This window comes from Nothobranchius furzeri, chromosome 4 (genome assembly GCF_043380555.1).
Source record: "Nothobranchius furzeri strain GRZ-AD chromosome 4, NfurGRZ-RIMD1, whole genome shotgun sequence".
Classification (NCBI taxonomy): Eukaryota; Metazoa; Chordata; class Actinopteri; order Cyprinodontiformes; family Nothobranchiidae; genus Nothobranchius; species Nothobranchius furzeri.
This window is the reverse complement of record NC_091744.1, coordinates 81,492,110-81,512,647: the sequence shown is the minus strand read 5'-3', so window position 1 is coordinate 81,512,647 and position 20,538 is coordinate 81,492,110. Positions and strand designations below refer to the sequence as shown.

General features: G+C 42.8%; 1 protein-coding gene across 4 annotated transcripts in view; it reads left to right on the top strand.

Annotated features, from left to right (window-relative positions):
• Positions 1–20,538, top strand: part of znf423 (zinc finger protein 423) — a 154,714-nt gene that overhangs the window by 16,632 nt on the left and 117,544 nt on the right. For all 4 annotated transcript variants that reach the window (XR_011520376.1, XM_054733346.2, XM_015965117.3 and 1 more), the window contains exon 2: positions 9,604–9,666. Coding sequence is in view for 3 of the 4 variants with exons in the window: in XM_054733346.2 (XP_054589321.1) it covers positions 9,604–9,666 (63 nt within the window). In the remaining variant the exon portion in view is untranslated. The remainder of the gene's footprint in view (positions 1–9,603; positions 9,667–20,538) is intronic.

Here is a 20,538-nt window from a genome sequence, read left to right as displayed (position 1 = left end):
TATAAAACTACAAGGACCTACCATCACACAGTCTATAAAACTACAAGGACCCACCATCACACAGTTTATAAAACTACAAGGACCCACCATCTCACAATTTCTAAAACTACAAGGACCCACCATTACACAGTTTATAAAACTACAAGGACCCGCCATCACACAGTTTATAAAACTACAAGGACCTACCATCACATAATTTATAAAACTACAAGGACCCACCATCACACAATTTATAAAACTACAAGTACCCACCATCACACAGTTTATAAAACTACAAGGACCCATCATCACACAGTTTATAAAACTACAAGGACCTACCATCACACAGTCTATAAAACTACAAGGACCCACCATCACACAGTTTATAAAACTACAAGGACCCACCATCTCACAATTTCTAAAACTACAAGGACCCACCATTACACAGTTTATAAAACTACAAGGACCCGCCATCACACAGTTTATAAAACTACAAGGACCTACCATCACATAATTTATAAAACTACAAGGACCCACCATCACACAATTTATAAAACTACAAGGACCTACCATCACACAATTTATAAAACTACAAGGACCCACCATCACACAGTTTATAAAACTACAAGAACCCACCATCACACAGTTTATAAAACTACAAGGACCCATCATCACAGTTTATAAAACTACAAGGACCTACCATCACATAGTTTATAAAACTACAAGGACCCACCATCACACAGTTTATAAAACTACAAGGACCCACCATCACACAGTTTATAAAACTACAAGGACCCACCATCACACAGTTTATAAAACTACAAGGACCCATCATCACACAGTTTATAAAACTACAAGGACCCGCCATCACACAGTTTATAAAACTACAAGGACCCACCATCACACAATTTATAAAACTACAAGGACCCACCATCACACAGTTTATAAAACTACAAGAACCTACCATCACACAGTTTATAAAACTACAAGGACCTACCATCACACAGTTTATAAAACTACAAGGACCCATCATCACAGTTTATAAAACTACAAGGACCTACCATCACACAGTTTATAAAACTACAAGGAACCACCATCACACAGTTTATAAAACTACAAGGATCCATTATCACACAGTTTATAAAACTACAAGGACCTACCATCACATAGTTTATAAAACTACAAGGACCCACCATCACACAGTTTATAAAACTACAAGGACCCACCATCACACAATTTATAAAACTACAAGGACCCACCATCACACAGTTTATAAAACTACAAGTACCCACCATCACACAGTTTATAAAACTACAAGGACCCGCCATCACACAGTTTATAAAACTACAAGGACCTACCATCACACAATTTATAAAACTACAAGGACCTACCATCACACAATTTATAAAACTACAAGGACCCACCATCACACAATTTATAAAACTACAAGGACCCACCATCACACAGTTTATAAAACTACAAGGACCTACCATCACACAGTTTATAAAACTACAAGGACCCACCATCACACAGTTTATAAAACTACAAGGATCCATCATCACACAGTTTATAAAACTACAAGGACCTACCATCACATAGTTTATAAAACTACAAGGACCCACCATCACACAGTTTATAAAACTACAAGGACCCACCATCACACAATTTATAAAACTACAAGGACCCACCATCACACAGTTTATAAAACTACAAGGACCCACCATCACATAGTTTATAAAACTACAAGGACCCACCATCACACAGTTTATAAAACTACAAGGACCCACCATCACACAGTTTATAAAACTACAAGGACCCATCATCACAGTTTATAAAACTACAAGGACCTACCATCACATAGTTTATAAAACTACAAGGACCCACCATCACACAGTTTATAAAACTACAAGGACCCACCATCACACAGTTTATAAAACTACAAGGACCCATCATCACACAGTTTATAAAACTACAAGGCCCCCCATCACACAGTTTATAAAACTACAAGGACCCACCATCACACAATTTATAAAACTACAAGGACCCACCATCACACAGTTTATAAAACTACAAGAACCAACCATCACACAGTTTATAAAACTACAAGGACCTACCATCACACAGTTTATAAAACTACAAGGACCCATCATCACAGTTTCTAAAACTACAAGGACCTACCATCACACAGTTTATAAAACTACAAGGAACCACCATCACACAGTTTATAAAACTACAAGGAACCACCATCACACAGTTTATAAAACTACAAGGACCTACCATCACATAGTTTATAAAACTACAAGGACCCACCATCACACAGTTTATAAAACTACAAGGACCCACCATCACACAATTTATAAAACTACAAGGACCCACCATCACACAGTTTATAAAACTACAAGTACCCACCATCACACAGTTTATAAAACTACAAGGACCCGCCATCACACAGTTTATAAAACTACAAGGACCTACCATCACACAATTTATAAAACTACAAGGACCTACCATCACACAATTGATAAAACTACAAGGACCCACCATCACACAATTTATAAAACTACAAGGACCCACCATCACACAGTTTATAAAACTTCAAGGACCCACCATCACACAGTTTACAAAACTTGTAGTTTGTACCTGGAGCTGGGTTTGTTTTCATTTAGAAGCAGTTGTTAAAGGTTTTCATGTTGAAGAAGTTTGTACAATACTACGATGATAAAATACAAACAGTTGTTTGTTATTTATCGTAATATTTATCAAATATGGTTACCTATAGAGAAAAAGTATTTAATTATGAAAGAGATGTTAGTAATTATTAAACACTCAAAGTATAAAAAATTGGTATTGTTAAGTATCGGTTTCGATTCGTAGGTATCAGGAATTGGTACCGTATCGATTCAAATGTGAAAGGTACCCATCCCTAGGTTGACCCATATTGGTTTTTCTATTGCAGATAGCGATGCTGATGTGTAGGAGACCTATCTAGACCTTTTCTACTTTATTTTCATGCTAAAATGTCATTAATAACATCTGAATAACTTTTTGAACTCTGAATATAAAATTACTGCTAAAAGTTTGTGCACTGCTCAGTGTTCAAGTAAGACACCTAAAAATTTATTTAGAGTATTCATTATGCAGATGTTATAAGTGAATGTAAAAATACATTTAAAGTAAATTCTGCAACAGCATCTGGCTGCACCAGAATGCGCCTGACTTTAAATCGGCTTTACTAGGATGAATATGGGCCAATGCCAAGGTATAAAAAATGGTAAATATCGGCCCGATATATCGGCCAACCGATATCTCGGTCTACCCCTGTTAAGCATCCAGTGGAAAAGCGGGATTAAAAATGCTCCAGTTCGTCTTTTAAAGCGACGATTTGACATGATGACATGGTCCAAAGCATCACTAGCAGCAGCTACGAGGAAATCTCCATCCATGAGTTCATTATCTGGATAAGTGAAATGTTAATAGTTTTAGTTGATGATAATATAGTTAGTAAATAAGTGATAACATAGTTTTACTTGGTTAATACAGTAAATAATAACACCAGAATTGGTGCATCACAAAAGTAGGACTGCCTAAAAACAAAAAAGAGAAATTCCCTGAAAACGACAAATCGAGATGACTGCTAACTTATCTTCTAGTTCTGTACTCAGAGCTTTGGAGGGAAAACTAAACCAACTTTGCTGCTGGAAACGGAATCAGATAGCGGAAACATTTTGGACGATAAGAGAAGAAGAGGAGCGGAGAGAGGAAGATAGAGAGGGCGATGAAGCTTGTCCGCCAGGCTTTGTGTGCTGGTTGTTGTTTCTGCCATCCATCCAAGCCCACTGCTAACACACACACACACACACACACACACACACACACACACACACACACACACACACACACACACCCGGGCGCTGCATGCACGAACACTCTGGGCGTCCCAGAGCTTGGACTGGCCTGGTGTTTCTGGCCGTGACTCCGTGTTTGGGATGTTTGTGTTTTAAGGCTGTTCTGTGCAGGAAGAGCCGGCGGTTTCACTGCTGATAAAAGTATTTGGTTAATCAGCTTCTGTCCCCGTCCCTCGACTTGATGCGTTTGTGTGTGTTTGACACAGCCACTGAAGTTCATGATGCTGTTGTGTGTGTGTGTGTTTCCCTGAGGGCCAGCTGTGGATGTAGATTGGCATCAGCTCCAGGCCAGTAGCATCACAAAGTCGTTCCTGAGGGACAGGCAGGCCAGCCAATTGGAGGGTCCTTCTGGAGCTATGGGGGGAAGCTGAGTCTGAAGGGGGAGGAAAAGGGAAAAGATGAGGAATGAAGGAAAATGGGGGGAGAAAGACAGATAAATTGGGAGAGAGTGTCGGATGACAATTACCCTCTTGACTTCTGTCCAGCACCAGTTGTCAATCAGCTGGTTCCTCTGGGACAAGGACCCGTTTATCATTGGCTGCGCTGACCCATATCCCGCCTCTTTGGGCTGCCTGGGCAGTACAGGATTGGCCGTGGTGACCCGCTCATCAAACGGTTCTGGGAATAACCAGAGCCCTGGGCTGCTTTGGGAATAAATGGCCCTGATACCGTGCGTTCAGCCTGTTCGGGAGAAAAAGACAAAGGATTTTCTTGGAGAGGCTGCGACTGTCTTTATGCGACAGCAGAAAGGTGAATCAGAGAGCTGTGATGTGGTTGAGGGAGAATGATGGGAAGGAATTTTACAAATGAACAGAGAAATGATGAAGCAGCCATTTAAACAGGAACAGTTAAAAGATGGAAGGAGGAGACAATAAAAGGAAGAGTAACCATCCTGGAAATAGGTTATAAATACAGGAGTGAGTGTGTGTGTGTGTGTGTGTGTGTGTGTGTGTGTGTGTGTGTGTGTGTGTGTGTGTGTGTGGAGGGGTGCTGTTCTGCTTTGCAGGAGTGTGAGAAGATAATTAATGACAACAACAACAGTGTCAATATTTATGCGTCATCATAGCAGCTCTCTCCTGTGTGATCTCCTAAATACGGATCAAAACCCTATGAATGAGATTGTTTGGATCAGCTGTAAGGATCCTGGCTGATGGTGGATCAGCTGTAAGGATCCTGGCTGATGGTGGATCAGCTGTAAGGATCCTGGTTGATATTGGATCAGCTGTAAGGATCCTGGCTGATACTGGATCAGCTGTAAGGATCCTGGTTGATACTGGATCAGCTGTAAAGATCCTGGCTGATGGTGGATCAGCTATAAGGATCCTGGTTGAAATTGGATCAGCTGTAAAGATCCTGGCTGATGGTGGATCAGCTATAAGGATCCTGGTTGAAATTGGATCAGCTGTAAGGATCCTGGCTGATGGTGGAACAGCTGTAAAGATCCTGGTTGATATTGGATCAGCTGTAAGGATCCTGGCTGATACTGGATCAGCTGTAAGGATCCTGGTTGATATTGGATCAGCTGTAAGGATCCTGGCTGATGTTGGATCAGCTGTAAGGATCCTGGCTGATGATGGATCAGCTGTAAGGATCCTGGTTGATACTGGATCAGCTGTAAAGATCCTGGCTGATGGTGGATCAGCTATAAGGATCCTGGTTGAAATTGGATCAGCTGTAAAGATCCTGGCTGATGGTGGATCAGCTATAAGGATCCTGGTTGAAATTGGATCAGTTGTAAGGATCCTGGCTGATGGTGGATCAGCTGTAAAGATCCTGGTTGATATTGGATCAGCTGTAAGGATCCTGGCTGATACTGGATCAGCTGTAAGGATCCTGGTTGATACTGGATCAGCTGTAAGGATCCTGGTTGATACTGGATCAGCTGTAAGGATCCTGACTGATGTTGGATCAGCTGTAAGGATCCTGGTTGATACTGGATCAGCTGTAAGGATCTTGGTTGATACTGGATCAGCTGTAAGGATCCTGGTTGATGTTGGATCAGCTGTAAGGATCCTGGCTGATGTTGGATCAGCTGTAAGGATCCTGGCTGATGTTGGATCAGCTGTAAGGATTCTCGCTGATGTTGGATCAGCTGTAAGGATCCTGGCTGATGTTGGATCAGCTGTAAGGATCCTGGCTGATGTTGGATCAGCTGTAAGGATTCTCGCTGATGTTGGATCAGCTGTAAGGATCCTGGCTGATGGTGGATCAGCTGTAAGGATCCTGACTGATGGTGGATCAGCTGTAAGGATCCTGGCTGATGGTGGATCAGCTGTAAGGATCCTGGCTGATGTTGGATCAGCTGTAAGGATCCTGGCTGATGTTGGATCAGCTGGGATGAACCTGTTGGAGAATAAAGTCGCCATGTTGTGTCTACATTTTAAACCTTTACCAGACAAGTTTCACCATCAGGACCGGATTCCTTAGACTTTGACCCGGAGACCCTGGTACTGGTAAAATCTAATTTGCACATCAGATTCAGTTTGCGTTTGCATGTAAATGTGTGTTTTGTCGCCGTGGACATGGTGGTATAATCGTATGCTTAATGAACCGCAGCATCTCATTACAACAGAGGCGAGAGCGTTGTGTCGTTTCATCCTGCAGCTGTTGTAATGTAGAGGTTACCGCCGGAGTGTGTGTGCCTCTGCTGGATCGTGGGCTTGCATCTGATTACTGGGTGTGTGTCGTATGTAAGTGATGCTGCTGAGTGTGTTTGTGTGTGAAAATCTTTTCTAATTGTCTTCTGAAGTGTTTTTATGTATACGTTTATTATTATTAGATGTAATGTTGTGTTTGCATCAGCAGCATCTTCTCTTCTTGTTATTTGCTCCCAGAGCTCGGTTCCACTCGAACAGAATTTTCTTAAGTCTGGATCTTCTTCTTCAGAGTAATCTGGACAAGGGGGACAAGCTGCACAAACGGTAGAACATGGAAGGGATGTTGCTGTGAAAAAGGGAACATCTGACTTATAAATCGTCTCAGTTGACGCGTATGCCGGTGGTTCCTGTGGACGTGACGTCAAACAGCTTCTCTAGCTATTGTCTTTAAGGTTCCTGCTGTCTCCCTGGGAAGTACCCACTGCTGTTAAACTGGACTCATGAGAAGTCCACTTCTCATCTTTCACTCAGCTCATCTAAACATTTAGGGTTAGGAGGAAGAAGGCATGGCGGACCTAATGAAGCCTCTTCATTGGCTCAATGTTGTTGCTCCAGACCTGCAGCAGTTCCTATGTTACGTGTGTGTGTGTGTGTGTGTGTGTGTGTGTGTGTGTGTGTGTGTGTGTGTGTGTGTGTGTGTGTGTGTGTGATCCATCTGAGAGCAAGTGGTTGGATCTTTACCTGTGTCAGGTGGATTTCGTCTTCCTCGCCTTTAGGTCAATGCTTTATTGTTAACATGTGGCGACAGAAACGTGCAGATGCGGGCTTTAACTGGATACTTCCAGTTAGCTTGTTTTCAGCTAATTACACATTTGAAAGGAGACATGCAAGCAAAAAGATTAAAAAGGACGTTAACTATAATAAAGATGTGTAAAACAGAATGAACAAGGTTTGCAGATTAATAATTTATTCTGAAAGTGGTGGTGATGTGGTGGAATTGAACATCACAGTTAGAGTGAGACAGGAGCCGAGGAACGCTTGTGTGATCTGTAACAGCTCAGGTCTGACTGTGCTGGTCGGGGTGGTGGTGGGGGTGTTTTGGGTTAGAGGGGTGGAGGACGTGGAGTGAAGAGCACCAGGAGTCAGAAGGGTGAAGGTTAACGGTGGATCAGAAACAGAAGTGATGCCGAGTGTTGGGGAGAGAAAGAAAAGGAAATCCCATTGTGTGCTGACTCTGGCCGTTTCCTGTTTGTGTGCCAGCTGTTCTTCCCTCCTTCCTGTTATACCCAGGAAGTCGCTATCACATTCCTGCACCGATCAGCTCAGTGTGTGAACGTGTCGAAGGAATTTGTACAATAGTTAGTTTTTATCTTGTTTTATCAACACAATGAACAAAGAACAGGAGTCAAACTCAGACCTGTCATAAATATTTGATCCTGTTTTCTGATTGGTGGACACTGACTGACCCTTGAATTAAAGTTGAACACAAGAATCTTAAATATTTATAATGCAAGTCAACGGGGCTAAAAAGCTATTTTCTAATTCCACTTGTTTTGTGCCATGGATTTCACATATGATGTCTGTGAATTTTAAAGACACATTTTGATACCAAGAACGTGTTAATTTTCTAACGGGGGGAACGATATTTTAGGTTTTGTGTGAAAATAAGTCCAGAACTACAAATGAGTTTCATGAAAGTGACGTCATCAAACCAGACACGGAGAAAACTGAGGGAGAAGGGCTGTAAGTTCAGCAAACTTCCCACAGGAGGAGAAAAAAACACCATAAATCTGGTCGTGTGATAAGTAGCAGCTACGCTAGGGGGAGGAGATTATGTGGTGATGTCACATATGCGACGTGCTGACTTCTAGTGTGTAGTCATGCTAATTACGAACATTTACAAGCTAATAAATCATAAAGTACGTGACTGGCGTGGTCGAAACACCCATCATTACTTTTCATTGAAATTGCAGTACGACATATGTGTAGGGCGTATGGCAGAGTGAATTAGAAAATAGCTTTTTTAGCCCCGTTGACATGCATTCATTTTTTCGTTCTTCCGGGGACCAATGATGCGGAATTGACTTAGGCTCCCTATTAACGGCTGGTTTGAGCCTCTTGCATGTAAAGGATGCTCATATATCTATTAGCTTCATGCTCATATATCTATTAGCTTCATGCTCACATTTCTATTAGCTTCATGCTCATATATGTATTAGCTTCATGCTCATGTATTAGCTTTATGCTCATATATATTAGCTTCATGCTCATATATCTGTTAGCTTCATGCTCACATTTGTATTAGCTTCATGCTCATATATGTATTAGCTTCATGCTCATATATGTATTAGCTTCATGCTCATATCTATTAGCTTCATGCTCATATATCTGTTAGCTTCATGCTCATATATCTGTTAGCTTCATGCTCACATTTCTATCTTCATGCTCATATATGTATTAGCTTCATGCTCATATATCTATTAGCTTCATGCTCATATATATATATTAGCTTCATGCTCATATTTGTATTAGCTTCATGCTCATATTTCTGTTAGCTCCATGTTCATATTTCTATTAGCTTCATGCACATATATGTATTCATGCTCACATATGTATTAGCTTCATGCTCATATATCTATTAGTTTCATGCTCATATATGTATTAGCTTCATACTCATATATCTATTAGCTTCCTGCTCATATATCTATTAGCTTCATACTCATATATGTGTTCGCTTCATGCTCACATTTCTATTAGCTTCAGGCTAATACGTTTACAAGTTCTTAACCTTTTTAAGAGAGAATTTTTAAAATGAAAAATATTGAAAAAAATAATAGTAATAAGTAAATAGAATAAAAAAATTAAAGGTACTTAATCATACAATTCAAATAGTTTGTTTTTATTTAGGATAGGAAGGCATTATGACACCAGGACTGAATAATTCTTCCTGAGTCCAAATCACCTTTCTGGCTCTATGGCAGAAGCCAGCATAAATAAATTATAAATAATAAAATATTGTGCATATTTATTAACCATAAACTTTATTAAAACTTCAGTTTGGGGGGGATCTTGATTTTTTTCTAACACTTCTTTCCTCTCTGTGTCTTTTGCTTTCTCTTCAGCGGTGGAGGAAGGTGAATCTTTGGAGTGTGGAGGAACCTGGGAAAAATCTGCTGTCCAAACAGGTTGGTGCAACGACGGCGTTCCAGGGAGACGCTGGAGTCTATCCAGCCTCCTCACGCTTTGATTACTTGGTGTAATATCAACTGCATGTGGTTCAGGGGGAAATTGGTGAATTAGAGAGGATGATTTGGTTAAAGTATTAGGAAAAAGAAAACGGGGGATTTGAGAAAAGCGAGAATGACGGTATAAAGAAAGGAGCGGGCCTCTGGAGTCTGAACGGAAAGAGATGGTGGGGAGAAAAGAGGGTTTTGTGTGATTCTTTGTGACTCTCTGTGGTTTGGAGATATCTAGGGAGGAAGTGGGTGAGATAGTCAAACTTCTCTTTTTTTATTTAGTTCTTTTCTTGGATTTTTGTTTTTCCTTATTAAAACCAGCCTCCCTATTCCTCTCCCTCCTCCATGTCTTCTGTCGTTTCCATCCTGAGATGGAAAATTAAACGTATCCTCACTCGCCCTTTTTCCTCAGAGGAAAAGGAAAAGCTAAATCACCCGATCCCTGAGATTCATGGTTGAAATAAAAGTCGTTCTGCTTGTTTTTTGTTTTTAGAGACAGAAAATTCACAGACATTCGAACATTTTTTCTGGATGTGTTTTATTAAAATGGAACAATGACCCGCCCAGTTCATGCGTGTTTCTGGTTGTTTTAAACCGTTTGACCCAAAGAAATCAATAAAAAATATATTTTTTTACTTTATTCATAATCAGAATGAAAGTCCTAAAAATGAAAAACAAACAAAAACAAAAGCAAATGTTTAAAAAAACCTAATTAAAGTTACTGGTAAATAAAAAATACTTAAAAAAGGTACCAGAGCTGAAAGGTGGCTCTTGGGGTGTGTGTGTGTGTGTGTGTGTGTGTGTGTGTGTGTGTGTGGGGGGGGGGGGGTCGTCCATTTGGTAGAAAATATGAACACAAATGATTTCATCCATATTCTGAAACCCTTTAAAAGAAACCAGAATCATTCATTAATTGTTGCAAAGTTAAAATTTTTAAACCTTTTCTAATTTTGTGTGAGTGTTTAGTGAAATCCTCGTTAAGCTCGTTAACTGTTTCCAGGTGACGGAGATGCCAGCCAGGAAAGCTCCTGGATAAATCCACTTCCTGGTTTCTGTCTCCTACAAATATCAGCTGAATTAGCTGAGAACGGCTGAAGGAACAGTGTGTGTGTTTTTTGTCTTTAACTGTAGTTTTTCTGCTCTGGTTTCCAGCCAATCAGAGAGCAGTTAAACACTTCCTCTGACTGCATCCCTGCAGGGAAATAAGATCCTGCTGAATGTGGTAAATATGCAGTTATCTCTTTGCCCTGTCTTTCGTTAAGCTCTGCTGGGATGTGAGGAACGGGAAGTATCACTCCTGGGGTGTGTATGACGTGCTGATCCCCCCACCCCACCCCTTATAACTCTGCTCCAGGGGCGAGCAAGCAGCCCTGAGTCTGAGTTTGTATGTGAGCGTTTTCAGGGGGGTGCTGACTTTGGTCCTGCGTGGCTCACTAGAACTGCTGTGTGTGTCGGTTCCTGCAGGAAGCTGGACTCCCATGACACACACACACACACACACACACACACACACACACACACACACACACACACACACACACACACACACACACACACACACACACACACACACACACACACACACACACACACACACACACACACACACACACACACACCTCGCTGTCCCAAATTCCCTGAATCAACTCAAACACTTTTTTTATTTTACCGTTTATCTCCCAGCATCCTCTGCTGTAAACGCTGCGTTTGTCACTCCGTCTCCAGGTTTGTGTGTGTGTGTGCATTACCACCGGATGTTTGTCCATCACCGATCAACATGGCCGCCCCCAGCTAAGCAGCATTAGCGAACAGAAACACATCTGCTTCTGGAGGAGCGACTTTGTGGAGTTGAGTGGCGGGCCACAACGGTTCGGAGGGCTCTAATTGGCTCCTCTCTTGGCTTAAAACTTTACGGACCTCGTGTACATTCCTCCCAGGAAAACAAGGATGTCACCTCCATCTCACATGTTCTGATTTGCGTGTGAGACAAGTGTGGACAGAGAACAGCAGGAGCAGGTTTATCCCTCCCACTTGACTTTCCCGATCATTCCTGGATGGGATGAAGGAAAATGAATAAACTTCCACCTCTCCCTCGCCCCCTCTCTCTTTGTCTTTTACTTTCTCTGGAAAACCTGTGTTGGGTTTGGAAAGGCCCAGAGGGCAGAAGCTGGAGGGAGGTGGGATGGAGCCTGGAGGGAATGTGCACACCTCCTACTCCTCTTCTTCCTTCTGCTCCTGGTCTTTCTGGCCTAGATTTCAGGCCATGGAGGCCAAAGGAGCTTCAAGCTCCCTCTCAGCAACGTTTAGAAGAAACGTGGAACAATCTTCAGCAGGGACAGAATTGTGTGTGGACACTACTCGTGTCCGAGTGTTCAGTCGGTGAGTCGTGGTGGAAAAGGTTTGTCTCCGGGCTGAAACCGAGACCGACAGGATAATTTCTGGTGTGTGTGTTTGTGTGTGTGTGTGTGTGGTGTCACAGACCTCCAGCATGTAGTCTGCACCTCTCACATAACACATCAGCACCAGGGGAGCGTGCTCCAGCATTTAGTTTACACCACCGAGGAGGATTTCTAAAAATATCAGACGCAGATTTAGTTTTTAGGTTGTTTCTGTTCAAGGTTGCTTTGATCTTGACCTGCTTGTTTGATGTTGGTACAAATTCAGCAATAGAAAAAAAAATCAAAAAATCAAATATGATAACCCCCCCCCCCTTCCCTAAGCAATCTTATAAAACCCAAAACACAGTAGGTTCAAGGATTGTGGCAAATAAATTTCAATAACTAATAAATCGATGTACTAATGAACAAAGATCTAAGAATATTTATTCGTTAAAACTGATTTTGTTTGTTTTACTGATTTTTTTTATTTTGTTGTTCTTATATTTTCTACTTTTTAAGGAGCTTCTGTATTTCACTGCGAATCGAACCATAATAATGATTATAATTAAAACTCAAAATATGTTTTCTTATACATGAATAAAAAAAGTAGTATTAATAGTTGTGTGTTTGATCCATAACTAACGATGCACCACAGAATCAGCCTTGTTGTGTGAGATCAGCTCGATCTAAATTTGGTCCATTTCTCCCATAAATATGGACTGCTGTAGGAAAGGTCCGGGGGTGGGGGGGTGAGCACCACTGGCGTAGGGTCAAGTTCATTTTCTGAAAATATGTATTTTCTAAGGAAAGTAGTTATTTTAGGATGATTAGTTGATGCTCTATCACTTTTACACAAAGCAGCAATGAATGAAAAAACATGTCAAATAACCGTTTGTTTGGAAGTTGTTAATAAAGTTTATTTTAGCGACCGGCATCCCGGCATGCGTTGCGATCGATGACGCAATGCTCCCTGTTTCAGTTAACCAATTATTTGCACCCTTGTGTACCACGCACTCGAAGCCTTAGTGCACACTTTCTCCAAGTGTACTTTGCTGAAGACCGCAGGGCGCAGCACGAGTAATGGGATTGGACCCATGTGACAAGCAAGCAGAAACAGGAAATCTGCTGTAGTTCTACTTCCTGTTTGTCAGAAGATGAATTAGAAAGTTTTATTGTTTGTTTCTAGGACGTTAAACGGTTCGGTTCTGCTCAGAAGACCCAGATAGTGTTTAATAAATAAATTACTACACAACCTCTGAGCTGTGACGGTAAAAGGTTTTGTTCTCAGAAATTTTTCCATTTGTATTTTTACTGATTGTGTGTGTGTGTGTGTGTGTGTGTGTGTGTGTGTGTGTGTGTGTGTGTGTGTGTGTGTGTGTGTGTGTGTGTGTCTTGCTGCTCTCCTTGTTCGACGAGCTGAGGTAAACATGACTCTGGTCATCCTCATTCCTTTGTTTCCTTCCCTTCTTTCCTTCACTTCCTCCCCTTGTTGTCCTTCTCCTCCATCACTCTCCTGCTGCTCCCCTCTGGAGGTCCATAATGTAGTTTTAATTTCCCCAAGGCTGCCACTGGAAAACAGTTCCTGTGTGTGTGTGAACTCTTATTGTCTACTTGTGACACTGCGCTCTGCTCCTGCGATTTTTAGTTTTGCACCATTTGAGCACCTTATTTTGTCTAATTTCTGTTGTTGTAATGGGAACCACAAGCCGTGAGTCCGTGTTGCATGAACATCTGATTTTAGATGTTAGTGTTTGTGTGTCATCCATTTCGTTCCGTGACGTTAATGATGCTTTCATCATCTTGTTTCCAGACGTTGGTGTTGGGTGCTACTCCTTCACCGCATCCCATCCCAGGGTTGTGTGTGTGTGTGTGTGTGTGTGTGTGTGTGTGTGAGAGAGACTGTAGTTTAGCAGATCTCCCTTAGGACCAGAGGTCGCTCATAGTGGAAACATACATACACTGAAGCTAAAGGAGGACATGGGAGGAGTCAAGGAGAAACTAGCTTCTCTTGAACACACACACACGCTCATACACGAGCACGCGTGCATGCACACACACATACGCATACACTTACACATGCACACACTTATACGCATACACATGCACACACTTATACGCATACACATGCAGGTACGCGTGCACACACACTCACACACGCACGAGCACACACGAGCATGCACACACACACACACACACACACACACACACACACACACACACACACCCACACACACACACACACACACACACACACACACACACACACACACACACACACACCTGAGTATTCACTCTCGGGGGAGGCAGACGGTATCAGGGTGGTAGAGAGCTTCTCCTGGGAGATGGGAGCAGGCCTGTGTTGTTGTCCAGCTGCACCTGCTCAGCCCGTCTGTGAGCATCAGCTCCAAATTCATCAGCCTTCTTCGCTTCCTACCTATTTTTATGTAGGAGTTAATTTTCCTACCTAAGGAGCATTTTAACCGCTGCAGCAGAAATCAAAGGTTGAACCTTGAGCTCCTGCTGTAGAGGGCTGCTGCCTGTTGGGGGCGGTCTCTAAAATGTTCCTGATAATCTTTGGTGTTTGTCACTGAGCAACAGATGTTCTGAAGGTCCGTGTTTACATAAATGCATTTTACTCTATATAAACATCCTCCATATAACAAGTTTCACGTTTTCATTTAGATGAATTAGCTAAAGTGAGACTAATGCTAGCTCAATTCCTCTCAGTTCACATTCACTCTGGATTTTCAATCCTGCTCCATCAGAACTCTGCTGTAGACCTGTTCTCCTCGGCTCCCTGTATCGTGTCCCAGCAGGTGGCCATTTCATCCGCATCCCCGTGTTTCCATGGCGACAACTTAAGAACGTCGCTCAAAGCGATTAAAAGTAACATCATGTAAGAGATCTTCAAAGATAAAATAATTGAGCTTAACTTAAAGTGAGAGATGTTTTAATGTGGTCATCACTGAGCCCATCCTTAGTGATGCTGACGTGAAGTTGCTGATAAAGGCTCTAAACTCTGATCTCTGAGTTTGAGCTGAATGCGGCTCTGATGGAGGAAAATGGAAGCCTTGTGTCGAAGCTACAGGGTTTCCAAACGTTCTCCTGGAAGCTGGACACACATTTCTCACCTTTTGATCTCTCCTTCGACGCGCAGACAGAAATGTGTGTGTCTTATTTATGCTTGGCCGGCAGATCTACATCTCTGTGAGCTGCTGAGTGTCCCTCACAGGCCCCGGTACCAGCTCCAGTCTGCCAAATGAAACACATGAAGAAGTACCTTTGCAGTGTCACAGTATGTTTTATTCTCCTTTAACTCCCCCTCTCCTTTTTGCACACTTCAGGAGTATTCCCGGACTTTGTTAGTTCCCTGATTTGCTTCCCACAAGATGTAAGGAGGCATATGAGGCTCATGCTGACTCTGCATCTGGTTTTTCCTGTTCCAGTTGGTGTCCTCACCAGCCTGACTGTAGGACAGAGTTTCTCTCTTCAGTTAAGCGAGGTTGCCTGGCTCCGTCTTCCTCTCATAACGGGTTTGTTTCTTATCTTGTAAGTGACTGATGACTTCAAACTTATTGCGTGCACGTGAACGTGTGAATCACGACACACAGAAAAGCGCCAGCTGCATGTTTTCTTCTGCAGAGATGTAATCACATGTCGGCATCGTTAGCTTTCTGTCGTGATGGGATGAACGTCTAGCTGATTCCTGTTCGCAGTCAGTCTGATGAAAGATGGCCGCCACAGCTTAGAAAACACAAAGGAAGTTTGAACTCTGTTTATTTTTAATGATGTGGAGCTAAAATGTGACGTGTGAATAGCTGAGAGTCCTCGATGACTCACAGCTGAGCGATAACAAATGCTATTCACAAGATTTGACCAAAACAACCATGAATCCATCACTGATCAATGGACATGGAAGAAGAACCAGATGTGGGATGATAACATGGAGCGTCGTTGCATCTGTATTTTCAGCACACAGGAACCCAGCCCAGTTCAGACCCAACAGGCTGCAGGTCAGTCTTTCTGACTTGCAGCCTCACTCTCACTCTCTCCCCCTGAGCCTGAGATCAGTGGACTCAGTGGTCTCCTTTAAAAAGCAGCTGAAAACTCACCTGTTCAGGCGTTGGTGTGACCTTCTTCACCCTCTCCTTGTTCTCCTCTCCCTACCTATTCCACCTTCCTCAGGATCCACTGATTTCCCTCTTTCCTATTCTCTCTCTCTCTCTCTCTCTCTCTCTCTCTCTCTCTCTCTCTCTCTCTCTCTCTCTTCTCTCTTTCTTTCTTTGCATTTTTAATCACAATTGTCTATTTTTTGCTAATTTTAAATATATTTTTAATCATTTTCTAAATTCTTTTTAATATTTTTACATTTTTTTGTTTTTGTGAAGCGCCTCTTGATTTTTATCTTGAGTGGCGCTACAGAAATGACATTTTCTTCTTCTTCCTTAAACACCCACAATCCTGCACCACCAGCTAGGTCATTCCAGTTGAGTGTATTCAGCGTGCCTCCCAGGTGCTACTCAGTCCTTCATTATTGTCCTAGAATAAAAACCTGCGGGCCTCCGCGACTCACGGGTTTGTTAACAAAGGTGGAATTTCTACATAATTTAGTTATTAAAGTTGAAACATTTAAATTCTTGATAATTTAGCCGTTAAACAGCAGGACGAGATTCAGAACTATTGTGTTTGTCTGTTGATGACGTCCGAACAGGAGCAGGGAGTCTGAGAGGCCTGTGTGTTTCTGTTTGTGTGTTTTATGTCTGTCAGAAATTTTTCTGTTCTTCCCGTCTAAAGAACCGACTCAGAGATAATACCCTCCATCCACTCTGTTGCAGACTGTGAGAACTTTCTGTCTTTCTTTGTGGACAAAGTCAATAACGTCAGATCTAGCATCTCTCCTTCAGCCTTATCTCTGCCTCTCCCGACTCCAACCAGGCCCATCATCCTAGATAGCTTTGCTCCTGTTTCTTTGCCTGAGTTAACCAAACTAGTTAACTCTATGAAGACCTCTGCATGCCCCCTCCACATCTTACCCTCACCTTTGTTTAAAAGTGCTCTCAGTCCATCGGTCCCAGTGTGATCTCTATAATTAATGCTTCTCTGGTTTCTGGTCAGGTCCCTGCTTACTTTAAGAACGCTGTAATCCACTCGCTTCTTAAAAAACCGAGTCTTGACCCCTCTCTCCATAGCAACTTCAGACCCATCTCTAAACTTCCATTCATCTCCAAGATCTTGGAAAAGGTTGTGGCTAAACAACTCACAGCTGCTCTTGATGAACATAACATCTATGATAGCTTCCAGTCAGGTTTTCGTAGAGCTCATTCTACTGAAACAGCTCTTCTTAGGGTCTCTAATGACCTTCTGACTCGCAGTGATGCAGGGGACTGTTCTGTTCTGGTCCTGCTGGACCTGACTGCAGCCTTTGACACTGTTGACCATCACCTGCTACTGGAGAGGCTGAGAGACTGGGTAGGCCTATCAGGATCTGCTCTGGAGTGGTTCTCCTCTTATCTTTCTGAGCGTTCCTTTTCTGTGGCCGTCTCCAAGTTTAGGTCCTCCACCACCTCCCTTACTCATGGTGTCCCACAAGGTTCTGTGCTGGGGCCTCTGCTCTTCCTCCTCTATCTGCTCCCTCTTCAGCACATCATAAGCTCCTTCAAAGGAATCTCTTACCATCTTTATGCAGATGACATCCAACTATACATCTCCTTTAAGCCCCATGAGATGTCTAAGCTGCAGCTGTTACACACCTGCTTAGACTCTATCAAAACCTGGATGGTGGGAGCTTTCTTCAGCTGAATGAAGATAAGACTGAGATCCTCATCTGTGCCCCAGACAAGCTGGTTCCCAAAGTCAGAGACTCTCTTGGTCAGCTTGCTTCCCACACCAAACCTTCCGTCAGGAATCTTGGTGTGACCTTTGACCCAGCTCTCACCCTGGATTCACATGCCAGTTCTCTTGTTCGCTCTTCCTTCTTCCATCTCAGGAACGTTGCTAAGCTGAGTCCCATTCTGTCCCGCTCTGAACTTGAGACTGTTCTCCACACCTTCATCTCCTCACGCTTAGACTACTGTAACTCTCTTTTCACGTGTCTGAGCAGAACCTCCCTGAACCGTCTACAGGTGGTTCAGAACACCTGTGCTCGGCTTCTGTCCAAGTCCTCCAAACACACCCACATCACCCCGCTTCTCCTCCAGCTTTATTGGCTGACTGTGAACTTCAGGGTTCATTTCAAGATCCTGGTTCTGGTCTATAGGGCCTTACATGGACAAGCACCATCTTACATTGGTGATCTTCTTAGTCCCTACACCCCCAGCAGGTCCCTGAGGTCCAGTGATCAAAGCCTACTGGTTGTGCAGCACCAGGCTAAAGACCAAAGGTGACAGATCATTTGCTGCTGTGGCCCCCAGACTCTGGACCTCTCCCCCGAGCCTGAGATCAGTGGACTCAGTGGTCTCCTTTAAACTCACCTGTTCAAGCTGGTTTTTGTATGACCTTCTTCACCACTCTCTCTTTATTCTGCTCTCCCCCCCCCCATTCCACCTTCCTCAGGATCCACTGATTTCCCTCTTTCCTATTCACTCTCTCTCTTTCTTAACATTTTTTTAATCACAATTGTCAATTTTTTGCTCATTTAAAATGTATTTGTAACCATTTTCTAAATTCTTTTTTATATTTTTACATTTTTTGTTTTTGTGAAGCACCTCGTGATTTTTATCTTGAGAGGCGCTATAGAAATGATATTTCCTTCTTCTTCTAATAGTTTTCTGCAGGACGTGTATGTGTGTGTGTGTATGTGTGTATACGTGTGTATATATGTGCATGCATGCGTGTGTGAGTGCGTACGTGTGTGTGTGTATGCATGTGTGTGTGTGTGATTGTATGCGCGTCTAGAGCTGACTGCTTGGGGTCACTATCATAATGAGATAGCCCCCCCCCCCACCCCCCCCCCCCCCCACACACACACACACTTGTAGTTTACACACACTTGGCATTCATAATGTCAGAAGAAATATTAACATTTAATTCAGGAATCACTCCATTTTTCTTGTTAGTTTACATGAATCCCCCCTCTACACACACACACACACACACACACACACACACACACACACACACACACACACCTTATTGACATTTTTTTGCACGCTCTTTATGAAGATCCTAAAAGTGCTGAATTATTTTCCCTTTTTGGGAAAAACGTACGAATCCTTGAAAATGCAAACTCCATGTAGAAAGGCAGCCAGGTGTTGAACCTGCAACCTTTCTGCGAGGCGACAGTGCTGCCTCCTGCTGCGCGTGTGGAGCAGGTTGTACTGCAGCGAACTGACTGGTGGCCACTTTAAACACACCTAGTTCTTGGAAACTCAAATTGAATATGCAAGAACGTTTTTCTGATGGGCTGTTAACAACTAATTCTTATTTTCTTGTAGCTATTTAGTCATAAATTTTCTCCTTTTCACATCAGTTTACTATCATTTTACTTGCAGCTGGATCTCAGACTCCTCTCAAAAAGTTGACATTCTGGAGAGATCTCAACCTCCACTCATGAGTCTTAAGATGTGCTGGAATTAAGAAAATATTCAAAAATTTGGCAAGACTCAGATTAGTCCCAGATTAGTCTCCGGGGTGTGAAAGTAGTCGCAGTTTTGTTTTGTTGAATCAGAATGTGTGAGACACCTTTGAGAGGAGTTGGAGTCCAAACTGCAATACAATGAAGGCACAGGTGTGTAATTACATCACACACACGGCCATCGACATATGTACTGGACATTTAATGTCCATAGGCTCGAATTATAAGGTTTTGTTGACAAATGGGAGGTTCCCACCACCGCCATTTTGACCGTGTCACATGTGTCATCGAGGTGGGGATGTTACGATAGGAACAAATTAACCAGTGTAGCTACTAGCTAACCTAGCTAATCCAAGAAGGGCTCCGACTGGGGGGGATCAGCAGGACATTAGCTACATGCTAACCTGAAGCAAACAGAGTTTTTCCAGGCGTTTTTAGCAAGAAAAACGCAGTAGAGACACCCCCGTCCTGCCTAGTAACAAAATCATAACTAGGCTAGCTGACCCAGGATATTGGGCTTAGCTGGTCCACCGCGGTCAAAGATCCGCGAGCCCGCCACTGTCTGCTCTGGGAGCCGACACGGAGCCAAATGACCAAGCAGTGTTATGGTAAACGCATAGAATTTTCCCCATTCAACCAGCAAACTATTAGCAATAAAAAACGGGTGAGCGACTCAAAAGTAAACCAGCATCAACTAAAAAAGCTGCAGTGTTTCTGTGATCTCCCTCAAAAATCCACAAATGACCAGCATGACTACAGCCTGGCATCGGAGCGGTCCGCACTTCGGCTCCCCTGGAAACGGGAACAGCCAGCCGCCTGCTCTAGCAAATCGTCTCGGGCGGAGACAGAAGACGGGCATGCGCTCGTTTC